General features: G+C 34.8%; 1 protein-coding gene across 8 annotated transcripts in view; it reads right to left on the bottom strand.

Annotated features, from left to right (window-relative positions):
* LOC126358278 (modifier of mdg4-like) overlaps positions 1-14,770 on the bottom strand; it is a 342,870-nt gene that overhangs the window by 32,480 nt on the left and 295,620 nt on the right. The window contains exon 6 of one of the 8 annotated variants that reach the window (XM_050007537.1): positions 5,069-7,871. The exons of 5 other annotated variants lie outside the window; for them this stretch is intronic. In XM_050007537.1, the coding sequence (XP_049863494.1) occupies positions 7,609-7,871 (263 nt within the window). In that variant the 3' untranslated portion in view covers positions 5,069-7,608. Of the gene's footprint in view, positions 1-5,068; positions 7,872-14,770 lie in introns of those variants that run through there. 2 more of the 8 variants (XR_007566225.1, XR_007566224.1) reach the window with 2 other exon arrangements.

The following is a 14,770-nucleotide window of genomic DNA, read 5'->3' as shown; positions in this document are numbered from 1 at the left end:
TCCAGTTGCTAAAGTTAAGAGATTTCTACTACATGTTTCTTTGGCTTTTTTATTTTCCTTAGTTCCACTATATTCAGTAAAACTATGTCTCATGTACACTAATAAAGCATTATTGTCTGTAACATAAGAATATTTAACAGCACTTTTCATCTGAGCAAAGCAGATATAGAAAACATCCATACAAAAACTTACTAGTACAAAGAAAAACAGAATTTTGATACATACCCAGATGGGGTAAAGTAATTTTAAGACACAGCATTTTTTTTAATTGCATATCGGCTTCTTGTATCCCCCCTCCCTATAATAATAATAATAATAATAATAATAATAATAATAATAATAATAATAATAATAAAGACGTCATTAGGATATTGAAAGGGAGCACTACATCATTATGCTTATCCCCTGTGGCCACATGGGAATTTGAGCCGCACTCCTGAATGCAAGTTCAGTGTGCTAACAGCTTTGCAACCTTACTTTCACTTATAATCAAGTATGTCTACAGAAATTCTCTGTTAGAAAAAATGATAAGCCTACTATCTTAACAATCTAATTAATCTTTCCTTCTCATCCCGTACGGTAAGTCTCCCCTGGCCTGTGGTTCTGGGTGATTTTCTTGAAGTCTACGCCTTTCCCTAGACCTCTCCAGTCCTTTTCTTCACCCCTCTTGCTTCATCTTCAACCCTTCTGCCTGAAGAAGGATCTACTGGCTCCGAAAGCTTGCCGATTACAACTGTCTTCTATGTCTGTGTTTTGCCACCATTTGGTGGGTAGATTTTTTTATCTATCCAGTGAAATAATTGATCTTAGTGTTTTCTATTGTGAAGGCATTGAGTATGTTGATTATTTCTTCTGAAGAAACTTCAAAAAGATATATATATGACAAGTCAAATCTTTAATTTTCATATGACACTGGGTGTTGTGACATCATTTAAACTAATTTATTCAGAAATAAACTGTAACGACGGCAGTCACAGATTTCTATGAATTTTTATAAACGCAGTTTGTAACTACACTACTTTCCATTTTTTTTTTCCTTTTGTTAAGAACATATTATCGGTGTATTGAACTTGTCTTTATCCATTTCTAAGAAATATATGATGCCAATAATGTAATGTAGTTGTAAATAACAGCACATTGCATCTATTTGAATGTTTGAACAGTACTATTATAAGACTAACACTTCACAACAGTTGTGCTGTTTAACAAAATTTCCCACTATTTCACAGAAATTTGTCAGATTTATCAGCTCAGCCTCATTAAAAAATATTTTCCTGATTTCATATAAATTATGTTGTGGATTTCTTTGCTGGTCATGATTCTATCATAACATTTGCATCATAATATGAAATTTCCATTCTGGTACAAATCACACTCACACATTTACAAATACTTGTACTAATGTTAGATTTATAATATTAAAATAATAAATGTATTTTCTCCGCTTTCAGCTCTCTGGTTTCCTGTCATCTCAAGAACCACTGGCAGTTGAAGCACAAGGCAGTGTACCATAGTAACAAAGATCATATCTGCAGTTTCTTAACAGAACAAAACTTTTAAATATTATGCAACCACTTATACACTCAATAGTTGGTAATCACTCAAAATTTGTTCAAAATATTCTTAATACTCATACAAGTGTACCTATGGTTGAGTCATTACATCTCTTTCTCCACATCTTTCACACATGTATTTCTAGGGCACTCACTTATAAATCTGAAGTATTTTTGTAACTATGGTTTAGGAAGATATTACACTATTTAGAAGGGGGAATACTTGTTCAAAGTTAAGCAGATTGTTAAGTAACTGAAGTTAACAATTCCACAGATAGACAAATTCTGTTCTACATTTAGAAATTTGTCAGTAACTGGTCAGCATTCTGTTACTCAATTTTCAAAAGTGTGCATCCCCTGTTGCGAATATCTGGTAGACAGAAAGCACCTATACACATCCATTATTTATCCTGCATTACATTGTTACATTCTTTGTTTTGTTTGGAATGATTTAATATTTGAGAATGGTTTATTAAAATGTCATCATATGATGTTTAAAAGGAAAAGCATATCTCTTTCAATGAAAATCATAATTATAACACAACAATGTTTGCCTTGGCTTTTCAATACACATTCATTACTTTCCAAACTCAATGTCGATTTACAATAAAATATTACAACTCAAAAGTAAAATAATAAAAATCCAATAAAAGCAAAAGAGCTTTTAGTGATGATATAAAGGTTGTTACCTCAAAGTTACAAAACTGAAGTACCAAGAGAAGCACAAAATCTGACTAAGGTTATATATTAGAATGAGAAAATACTCTTCATTGGGAGAAACTGGCTTCAAAATCTGAACCAACTGATTTAATTTAGATTCTGACTGTACTTACAATTATGTCAAGTAGAGCCTGCAAAGGGTTTTTCCAAAAATGGTTACCACTAGGCCATTAAACTACTGTTAATTATCCCCTTTCAATAACATACGTGTTTCATTATTTGAAATCACGAAGAAACCAAAAGAGAGCAACTTATGATAAAAGAAAGATTGGGTTTTTGAACAAATCTTCAATTCTTTGAAAACAATATGAGAAAATGGAAAACCAAAGGATGGCCATCCTAATATGTTTGATGTATAGTGATTTACCTATCGGTAAATAACAACTTCCTCTCTTTACTACACTGTATAACTGGAAATTGAAAAGGTGCTTTGACCTGATCTTACCTGACTATATGGTGACTAAGTAAACTCTTGAACATTTCACCTCAGTAGGTTTGACAAGACTCACTAGTGCATGTCCTTTGATCACAGAAGAGAACCCGACTTTTAAACACATACATCCCAGTGACATTTGCAACAAAACGTAATTCCTGGACTCACAAAGAAAGATATTGTGACGGAGAACATAAGAGAAGTACAATGTACTGATTTTGGAGTATCACCAATATAATATCAAGTCTTAAAGAAATGAAACTAGTTTTAAGAATGAAGAGTAAGATGAAGACAAAGCAAATGAGAAAATGACAGGCAAGTAAGAAATAAAACTGCAGAAAAAGAGGTTTAAGCTCTGTTGCACACTAAAAATGATCCACCTCTGTGGTTAGTTTTGACTTACTAGAACCATTACCAATAAATGACTTCTAAATGGGGTGAATATAGATTTGATTCATAACATACAACCTATGACACCAGTAGAAATGATAGAAAGAGAAGACATTAGAGAACTAGAATGAAGAGGTGATAGGATTGACTGTGACTGAAGCACATATGTTGAAAATGCTCAAATTCCTGATAGTCTATGAAGTGCAAGAAGGGTAGAGAAAATTGCAGTAAGATGTGATACACAGGTAAAAACTCATGGAGGAATACAAATACACATTGTACATGGTAACTATTTGTATTATTTTACTTTTTCTGGAAGTATACTTTATTTTACAATAATGAAGAGTGAATTAAGAATAAAAATACACATTTCTTCTGTAAGAAAACAGTGACCATGCTTACATCACACTTTCTTGAGTCATTCAGTACAGATCTCCAGGAGTCATTCACTTTTTATATCTTCTTTGTTGTTTTCTCTCTTGCTCTAATACATTATGCAACCAACAAACCATCTGCTACTGCTTCTTTTTCCATCCTATCTCTGTTCACTTCAATGATTTTGAAGTTTACTTTCTTCAATATGTTCAGCCACTTTGTGCAGAAACATACACAATAAATTAACCAAAGTCTTCCCTATATAGTCAATTTCATTTTTGGTTGGAGAATTGAAAACACTGTCTGAAACAGTTATTAATTATGACACATTACTGTGTGATCAATCTGTTGAAACCAATTTATTTTGCAATCAGTTTTTGACTGGCATAAATATGCAGTCAACTGCCATGATAGTATCAATAAATGTATACTATTCTGCAAATGTAAGAAGTAAAGCTGTGAGGACAGGTCATGAGTTTTTCTTTGAGTAGTTCAGTTTGTAGAGCACTCGCCTGCAAAAGGCAAAGGTCCTAATTTCAAGTCTAGGTCTGGCACACACTTTTAATCCACCAGGAACTTTCATATCAGTCCACACTCCACCGCAGAGTGAAAAAGTCTGTGTACTCTGCTTCTTTGGTGTAGGCTGTTGCAAGTAAAACAGAACACTTGGAAAATTTGACCAAGCTGACACTCAATTTTTTACTGCAGCCATTATTTCCAAAAGAAAATCTACACTGCACTCTCATGCAGAATTATATCTTCTGCCACAGGAAGATCCTGAATTTCTGGTCCACGCTTAGGGTTCCACATCACGTTGCTGTTGTTCCAAAAAGGAACTATCACTAAGCCATTTTATACGCTCTTTCACAAATTTTTGCAATTGGTAGTAACTTTTGAGTTCAATATACTGCAAAAAATTTCTTCTTTGCTAAAGAAATACCATTAACAAATCTGCCATTGCCTGTAGCTCCTCGCACTCCTATACTGATAAAACAGCTGAGGTGGCTTATGAAACTGCATGTCATGACTCTCTTCTATTCAGTTTTATTAACACTAAAACACAAGTCCCATCTTGTCAGCAGAGGGGAAGTCATGTTATGCAATACTTGTAACATACAAGTTTAATGGTACAGAACTAGGGTGCAGCTCAGGAAATGCTGCAAGTCACATTAATTGGTAGTGCCTATGGTGTCAATGTTGAGATTATTAGAAACACAGCACTAGTTCAAGATGCAAAAGACAGGAAAGGAAGTCAGCAGTGTTCTTGCTGCAGAAACTGTCTCAACATTCACTTCAAATGATGGAGAGAAGCCACAAATAACCTAGATCTGGATAGCTGATTGCATCTGAATCCTGCTCCTTCCCATACTCAGTCCAATATCCCAACCACTGTACTAAATTCCTTAGCACAAAATTACAAGTATGGAAAGATGTGTGAAATTTTGACACAAGAGAATGTGTTACAATACAGGGTAAAATTAAAATAAAACATTGCAATACAAAGGCAAAGGAAACATCAATAAACAAATAGCAGCATTAACTGAAAATACAAAAAGTAAAATATAAAAGAAAGAAAAAAGATAATGTTGGGACATAAGAAGAAATAGCATGTTTCAGATAGCAACACAAAGAAGGGATGCTATGTTGTTTTTGCCTATCATTAATGTTGGGCACATGACTTATTTTCAGCAAAGCTCATTTTATTTTTCTCTTGTTTCGCTCTTTTTCTACATAATTCTTGTAAGTTTGACACACTTTTTGGTTTTCCATTCTCTTATACTTAATGAACAGCTAGCACACATATCTTAACCAGTCCCCTACCTATTTTCAGCTCATCATTTACTTTTTGATTACATACCAGTAATTTTTACTCTTCTTTCTGGGTGTAAGCTTTTTTGCATTGAAGATGAATGCACTAGAAGCTTCAACTCATTTAACTTCATCAGCAGATATTAGATCAAATTTGTGTTTTAAACTTTTGCTTTTTTATTAAATAATGTAACATTTCTAAAATTTTAAAATTACATTTATTTCTTTTATTATTCTTCAAACAAAATAGCAGATCTCTGGTGAATAAGTGGGTTTTGAAATCTTAATTTGAAAACTGGTAGGGGATTGATTTTCTTAACTTAATTATGCCTAGATTTGCTCTATGTCATATTGTTCTATAAGGTGTGGCACAGGAACTTCCTTATTTGAAACGCACAACACACAGCAGCTGTTACTCATTGTTGCGTCGGTTTCAGTGCAATCAAAAGTGCGAGACTTAATGTCTTTTTTAAGATTAATTCAGTAGCAATCACGTGTGGGCAAGTGACGAGCGCGTGTGTGCATTGCAGCCTACTTTTCAAATAGATGTTTGGTCGTCAGAACTCAGGGTGCATTCAGGAAACAGTTCAACATCACACCTGCAGGTCATGTGCCTGATGGAAAATCAATCGATATGTGGGTAGACACCATTATGGATACTGGAAGTGTGCAGAAAAAGAACCAGGACTTACAAGAACGACCAGAATGCCTGACAACATCGAGAGGGTAAGGATGTCGATTTTGAATTCCCCCATGCGATCTGCACACAAACATGCAGCTACCCTTGCAATTTCTGAATGCACAGTGACAGAAGAGTTGATGTTTCATCCGTATAAGCTATCAGTAGTGCAGACACTTCATCCGCGTGATTTTTTTTCACGAAAAAATGCATGTGAAGCCTTGATCAATGAACTGCCTCATGACGCCTTACTGTTCTTCAGCAACAAGGCATATTTTCATTTGTCTCGCTGTGTGAATAAACAACATATGATGCAGTATTTGAGTGGCCCGGACACCGGAGAACTTCATGAGCATATAGAACATGTGAATGTTCGGTGTGGTCTATCTTAAGTTGGCATTATTCACCCATGGTTTTTGAAGAGAATGATAAGGCAGTGACGGTCACTTCTGAGCATTATGTTCAGATGATTGAACAGTTTTTTTTCTTCTCAAACTTGAAGAAATGGATGTGGGTGATGTCTGATTTCAACAAGATGGCACCACAGCTCACACGTCATGAACATCGATGATCATGTTGTGTGAACAGTTCCCCAATCATCTCATCCTTTTGAGGGGCAATATCCAGTCGCCAGCACGCTCGCGCCAGATTTAGTGCCACGTGACTTTTTCTTATGGGGCTATCTCAAATCCTTGGTGTATACCAATTGTCCGCAGACCCCAGCTGAGCTACGGAACAATATTCGTATTGCTATTGCCAAGATCGACAGAGACATGTCAGAAAAAATGGAGCGAAACCTCCGATTTCAACTCTCCAAATGCATCAAGCAGAATGGAGGCCATCTTCAAGATATTCATTTTCAAAACTTAATGGAACAAAACTTTAGATGTTACTCTTTGTGAAAAAAAAATAAATAAATAAATAGATGTTTCTAATACTTACAGTTTTTTTTTTTTTTTTTTTTTTTTTTTTTTTTTTTTTTTTTTTTTTTTTTTTTTTTTTTTTTATAAGGAAGTTCCCACGCCATGCCCTGTATTTGAATGATTAAGAGGCTCAAATTTTCTGAGAAGTGAGCAAGTTCACTAACACCTGACAGTGAAGAATGTGACCTATCTTCATATTAATCCTTGAGGAAGTGTCACAGGATTACGAAACAAAGTTGTAGTGCAGTAGCCTTTATGCAAAAACAAAAAAAAACCAATGTAATTCAAAAAAGAATCACAGTTTAATTAATTTCATTTCACATCAAAGGAGATAATACAATGATCAAGAGAATATAAATATAAAAAAGTCAGAATGCAACAGATTTTACGGTAAGCTACTATGAATGCTCTGATTACTATGACAACTAAAAAATAAGTACATATTTGGGGTTACCAAAGTGTTAAAAATTTCCTGCAATTTTGTGATGATAATTTTGTACCTACTAAATACAAACAGTTCCACACATCATACTCATCTACATACTCCAACTATATCAATGTGAAACTGAAGATTACAAAAAAATGCTTCCTACAGCTGCCTCCAGACAAAGGGAAGTTGGCAAAAGCACTTGATTAAATGATATGTTGTTCTCAAAATTTTGGCTAGGCAGCATTTTACAGTTTCTTCTACATAAACAGCCTGTTACAGAAAAGGTGCCAAGGTCATTATATCAATTCATTTGATGTAGTTTCATTCTTTTTACAACTTGATGGCTCAGTTAAATCCTTATTGTGCTGTCTGTATAGATGAGTTCGTAAACTACTCTTGTTCTTCATTTTCTTGCCACAGTGAGGACATATATGAGGTCCTTGGTGACTGTGTACATCACGTATATGGATTGTCAAGTTTCCTCTGTAGCCAAATTGACGATGACAGTAAGGACACGAAATGTTGTTATTATCAAAACCCCCGTATTTCCATTTTACACCTGCAGAAATGCATAAGAAGCATACAGTAAAACAAATTATGAAACAGTTACAGCAATAACACTATTTACAAATGTAAATGACAATTAGTTTATCAAACTTGTACACCGAAATGTGAGAGACAGGATAAAAAAATATTGATCACATCAAGACACAAAGTCACTGCAGCTCTCATAAAAAATTATAAGAGTTACTATGTTAATTGTTACATTCAGAATTTCATATTAATTGTAATACAAACTAATATTGTAAAAAGAGATTTTCCTTTCTTAAATACACAAATGACGCACCTACAGCAGAAAGTTAGACCCTAGTCTGAAAAGAAAATATATAAAAGAAATATACACACAAGCAATTACTTGAACTCTTGACAGACATATTTAAGTCCATTTGTACATATGCAGTATGGAAATATGAAATTCCAGATGGAAATATGAAATTACAGATATCACTGTTGTACCATTAATATTAAACACCTAACTAGGTGGAATCAGGATGGATGAGAAGCAAAGAAAATACATAGCAATGGACGAACAAAAGTTATTTCCAGGATGAATCAATGTGGCAACACCAAATACACAAAGTACTTCTGGAAGAAAAAAATGTACATGGTGGCTGGATTACATGGGGGTGAAATTCCACCATTGTTTAGTGTTGCCCGTTCACCTAGAGCACCTAAGTATGCAAAGTTTCCATTTTTGTATATCCGTGCAGTATAACTGAACATGGTAACAGGTATGTATAAAAGGGAGTGCATTACCTGCTCTTATATTTTATACATAACAATACTAGAGAGAAGGGGGGGGGGGAGAGGGATGGGGAGGGAGGGAGACAAGGAGAGAGAGAGAGAGAGAGAGAGAGAGAGAGAGAGAGAGGTGTATATGATCACGCAAATTGATTGCCAAGAGGTTTGTTGAAGTATTTTTGAGACAATATTTATGGAATGGATAAGAGGTGTTGCTAAATTTTTAAATTACTTTTATGTGAGTGTTTGATGACTTGATAAACTGGGAAAATATAGAAAGTGCAACCAGATGTAAGTCTGCAGTGGTGAAGATGACCATTTCTCCAAGTTTAGCTGCTATGAGTAGATTCAAAAAGTATATATTTATGATAATTTTTAAATATCTTTATTAATTTGTTGAACATTTTATTTATTGCCAGGCAACAGATTCTGCTGAACGTTTTTACCTCCTGAATAATATACATCATATTGTCCTGAATAATATACATCATATTGCAATTTTAAATAGACAGATAATGACAATATAATTATTCATAAAAAGGTCTGACAACTATTGATATCTTTTGTCTTTCATCAGTAAACAGTATCGACATCAATGTTGCAATGTATGCTGCACCCAACAAATAAACATGCCCAGACTTCAGATGCACTGAAATGTTGTTGCTGCTCAGCCAAATTCTGGCTCTATACATTACTGAACTAGAGGACTGTTTGTTCGCTTGACTAAATTAAAAAGAATTTCTTTTTGCCAATAAAGTAATGGCAAAATGCATTAAGAATCTGAGCACCCTTTTTAAGATGAGTTGTGAAAAGAAATGGACAATAAATACAAGTAACAATATGTTAATTTATTATCACCTTCATTGTCTTGGATTTTGAAAATCATTGCAAACAGAACACATGGCCATACATAATCTTTTAAAATACACTAACTCCTCCTGAAACTCCCAGTATACAGCATCTAATGGCTTTAATAGCTTGCATAGGTAAACACCCACCTTAGTAATCATTTTCCATAAATTAATGACAAACTGTACTGCTCCCGACAAAACTGCATTAACCCACATTATTTGCAATGCCAAATAAATACAATATCCCATTTTTAATGTCTACAGATATTGATCATAACCAATAGTATTGCAGAGCTGGTGGCATCACCAGTCACCATTCATACTACAGTTGTCAACCAGATCTGTATTCACAAATCATAAAAACAATGACTTAGAAGAACAATCCACAGTGACTGCAAATTATACCAAAAAGCAACTGATGTACCATGCTGATAAATGTGATGTGTCTCTGCTAGGACAACAAGAAATTAATAGTATCCACAGGTACAGATGTGCCCAGATGTACACATATCTGCAGATACCAGTAGTGTAGTAATTGAATTTGAGGATAATAGTCTGCATTGATGCATATATCCACTTGTAAATCCTTCATTGTTAAGTAAATAAAATAGAAAGAAACTTCCACATGGGAAAAATATATTAAAAACAAAGATTCCAAGACTTACCAAGCGGGAAAGCGCTGGTAGATAGGCACAATGAATAAAACACACAAACACACACACAGAATTTCGAGCTTTCGCAACCGACGGCTGCTTCGTCAGGAAAGAGGGAAGGAAAAGGAAAGATGAAAGGATGTGGGTTTTAAGGGAGAGGGTAAGGAGTCATTCCAATCCCGGGAGTGGAAAGACTTACCTTAGGGGGAAAAAAGAATAGGTATGTACTCGCGCACACACGCACATATCCATCCATACATACACAGACACAAGCAGACATATTTAAAGGCAAAGAGTAAGTTAAGTGTTAGATGAATGTCAATACTATAAAAGGTTAGTAAAGTAAATGTGTCCATGAAGCAGCATCACATCCTGGTTATAAGGTTAATTGAAAACGGCAAGTGTTCTTGGAAAGTTTGCAAGGTACACATTTTGCTTAAGGCTGATTTCCTTTTTACATTCCAGCTGCTACTGTTTTACCTCCATCATATCAATTTTGTGATGCAGGGGTCCTTAATTTATGGCAATCTGTAGAGCATTTTTCCAAAGACATATCTGGCCATTTGAGACACGTGAACTTTCCACTATTCTTGGTCAATGCAAAAGTGTGCAGCAGAGTTAAAGTTATTGAAAAAGAGTAAATAAAATTGAGAATATGGACACTTTCATGCACACTAATGCAAGTTAACTATATATCAGTATTAATGTAAAATTGTGGCCTTACACCAAACACAGATATATGAATTTGAATTTGTTAAAATATAATTGTGAGGTAGAATAAAACAGTATAACTAGGTAGTATAACATGTTAAAGTTGGGTGACAATAATTCAGTCTAAGTACAAGCTTCTCACACATATTAAAAATTATGAAAACTTGAAATATCCATAGGTGCAGATGAGGGACTAGTGGATGTGGATGGGAGACCCAGCCACACAGACTTCTCCTCACCAGGAAGCCTATGTAGTGGCTGTAGCACAAAAAGCAATCTTAATAGCTGAAGTAATTCATTGTCGACAGAAAACTGGAAATTTCTTATAGTCAGTCAAATTACAGCACACGGAGTTTTGAGCTGCTATTCAGATTCAGATCCGGTGTAGATCCTTTGAAGCCATGGAATTTAAATTTTCGATAAAACATTATGCAGCCTGATGGTGGTTTCACAGCTGTATGGAATCATGTTCTCAAGAGCATGGACTGGTTTTTCTGTGCTTCCACACATTAAAGCTGCAGAAATATGCTATGAAAGATTGCTCACAACAATTCATTGAGTGATGTGGTACAGCTGTAACACACTGTAATCACATTTGGAAGAACAGTGATTCAAATTTCTATACAGCCATCCATATTTTGGTTTTATGTAGTTGCCCTTATTCTTTTTCGGCAAATACTGGGATGGTTTCTCTGACAAGGACAAGGCTGAACTTATTCTGCATCCTTCACCAATCCACACTTGTGCTTATGTCTAGTGAGCTCATTGTTGATGAAATGTCAAACTGTAATCTTCTTTCCTTCCTTCAGAATGATTCTCCATGCACTAATGTAGCTCACATTATGCCAAAATAATTGTGTTTACTGGTAGAACACTTCATAGTGAAAATGATATGGATTTATAGTCTCAGTAGCATTTTAGACAGTGGGCTAAAAATATGTTCACATTACACAAACCTAACAGAACATCTGTGGGTCAGGGTAGGAATATCCGTTCATTGCTTCCTGGATATGCCAATGAACTGAGTGTAGCTGATGAAACACTAAGATGCATTACTCCTCAAAGACTTCCATTCATTAATTGGGTCTGTATCATATTGAATTAGTGCACTTGATTGAGTTAAAGCAGATTCTATGTAATAATAATATCACCATAATAAATCTAATATTAATCAGATGATTCTTGTGTAGAAAGTTCATTACAGTTCATAACAATGAAACTGAATGTCTGTTACCACAATGACTTTCCACAGCACAGTGAATATATCAAACATGAAATGCTACAGGACAAAATGTCAGGTGTGTAACTAGTAAGGTTCAGTCCTTCATGGCAGAAGTCACAATTTGTTACTGTCAAACTCCACCTCCTCCTCAATCCAATTCTAGATTGCTGTCACTCCCTCTTGTAACATACCTCATACGCCTATGAGAATGATGATAATTTATATGTACCAATGTTAAGGACATTGGTTTAGCACGATTTCTAAGATATTTTGTGCCATGCAGCTGATTTAAAAGCAATAAGCAATAACAACAACAAATTCTCATAACTTTAACAAAATCTGTATTTATGCAATGTAAAATCAAAGTGTCCATTCATCACTATCAGTACTGCACTTAGTATAATGACTGCGAACGCAAGTCTGCAGCCAAACCATTCATCATAGCAGAGGAGTCAACAGGAGAGCATATTGTTTCTTTGTTATTTACTCCTAATTTGTGAGTCTGATATTTTCTTTAACTTTTCCTTTTACTGGGGAGTGAAGAGGTTTGTCTTTCCCTATCACATTCCTTGGATTGGCTGCTTCTATTGGTTTACTCTTGAACTAAGTCAAAAGTGTTGGCAGGAAGTGCAATCAGAATATTGGTTTTCATGCCACTTTATTCTACAAAATTTTGTTTAAAAATGGAATTGACACATAATATAAATTCTTTTGTTAAAATGTTTTATTTATTTATTTATTGGGTGGTTATCAGTTCACTTTCTCTATTATCGCCAGTCTCCTCAAGCCACTACCTCAGTTACTTCATGTGTATTGAATTTTGACTCTGTACAATTATTTATTATTATTATGCAGTCACTATATCATGGCAGTTTTGGATGGGGAGTGTTTTGAACAGTGGTTGCGTAAGATATTAGTAGAGGTTTAGGCTAAACTACCACTGCCACCCACTGCAAACAACTGCACAGTAGCCACTAATGAATAATTTGTATACTCCAATTTACGTTGTCTTGTGGATTGCTTGTTTTCTTTTCTCATTTTCAGACGAGTGAAAAGGCTAATAGCATAAAGAGATTCAAATGCATCTCTCACCACAACAAAGTAATTAGCAAATCCTATAATCTTTACATTACTTCTGCTTCTGTGGAAGCACAGAACACAGACATAGGATGGCAGCCCTTCAAGAGGGAGGCAGGGCTTATTATCCTACACTGCTCCTCACCCCTCAGGCAGTCCCAGTTCTCATTTGTTTATGGTCACTCCTGACTGCCATGATATACTGTCAGCATAATACTTCCCTCTTATTGTAAACACACTGAGCGGGAAAAGTGTATGTGATTTCAAATCTTTTACCTTATTTCAGCATTTTTCATTGTATTTTTGTCACAGTTATTTGACCAAAGGAATAGTATCAACTGCTGTTCTGGTACTGTTACTACACATTGTAATATTCTTTGTCTGTTAACAAATGTATACATCTGCAATTAGTAAAAAAATTCGATTGAAAATTTTGTTATTTTGTGTATATCTGCTATTTTTAGATACAGTTTAACTGCAGTTCTCCTACCACATGCCCGTACATAACATGACCCTCTACACAAAATGCTTCTGCCATAACCCTCACACTGGTTTTCACACTATAGATGCACATTTGAATGTAGTGGGTGCAATACAAATAATGGAAGGGGAAAGTAACCATTAACACAGCAAAGGTGTAGAGATGTTGACGAGCACATAAACAGGATTGTAAATGTTGCTGAATTTTCCAACAAAGTCCATCTTCACAGCTAACTGACTATCTCATACCTTGCCTCACACTGCTACCTGTCCATATTTCTTATCACTGCCCCTTTCTTGCTCTCCCCACTTCGTTGTCTTCTCTTCGCTCCAACTGACACTATCGCTCACCCCAGCAGGGCTGCAGCAATGGGACAATGTGGCCAGCTGGGACAATATAGCTTTGTGTGTGTATGAATGTGTGTTTATGTTGGTAATTTAACACTGAAGAAGGACATTGCCCAAATGTTTATCAGTGTTTTGAATCTTGCTTTATGTGCTCATCACCAAGTAAATGGTGAGTTACATTTATTCCTTCAATAAGTTGATTTACGGACCCTACCAACATTATTTTCTCTAACATATCAAACTCATATAAATCATTTCAGGGCTCAGTGCTGGAAATAGGTAGTGAATAAGACATGAGATTATCAAGAGTGGAAAGTAACAATGAAAGAAAAAATAAATATAGGATAGTGATAAAAGAATTTGTGAGGAAGAAGAATACATCTGTCCTCAAGACATTTTTCCAAAATAAACCAAATAGACTTCAAAAGATGCAAACATGCAAAAATGAAATAACCTGTATTTTATAAAACAATGAACATATTTCACAGTAATTGCCAGTCCTTAACAACTTTCAAATTGCAAATGGTCATAAACTTATAAGATGCAGAATAGAAAGTAGAAACAAAAGTTGAAAGAAACACACTCTTCAAACATAGTGTCAGAAAGTTAGCTCATGAATATTTATTATGAACAGTGAAATACAATATATTAAATTAAACATCAAATTCTACATCTTATAGAATGAAGATATACATGAATAGACAAAAATGCCAATTATTTAACATATGCACTACCACAAAAACAGATGTACCAAGAAAGAAAAAGATAAAAAATCTCAAATAGAATAAGGCAACTATGAAAGAGAATGTAAGAG

This window comes from Schistocerca gregaria, chromosome 1 (genome assembly GCF_023897955.1).
Source record: "Schistocerca gregaria isolate iqSchGreg1 chromosome 1, iqSchGreg1.2, whole genome shotgun sequence".
NCBI classification, from domain to species: Eukaryota; Metazoa; Arthropoda; class Insecta; order Orthoptera; family Acrididae; genus Schistocerca; species Schistocerca gregaria.
Note: the sequence above shows the minus strand (reverse complement) of the source record. Positions and strands in the feature narration are given on the sequence as shown.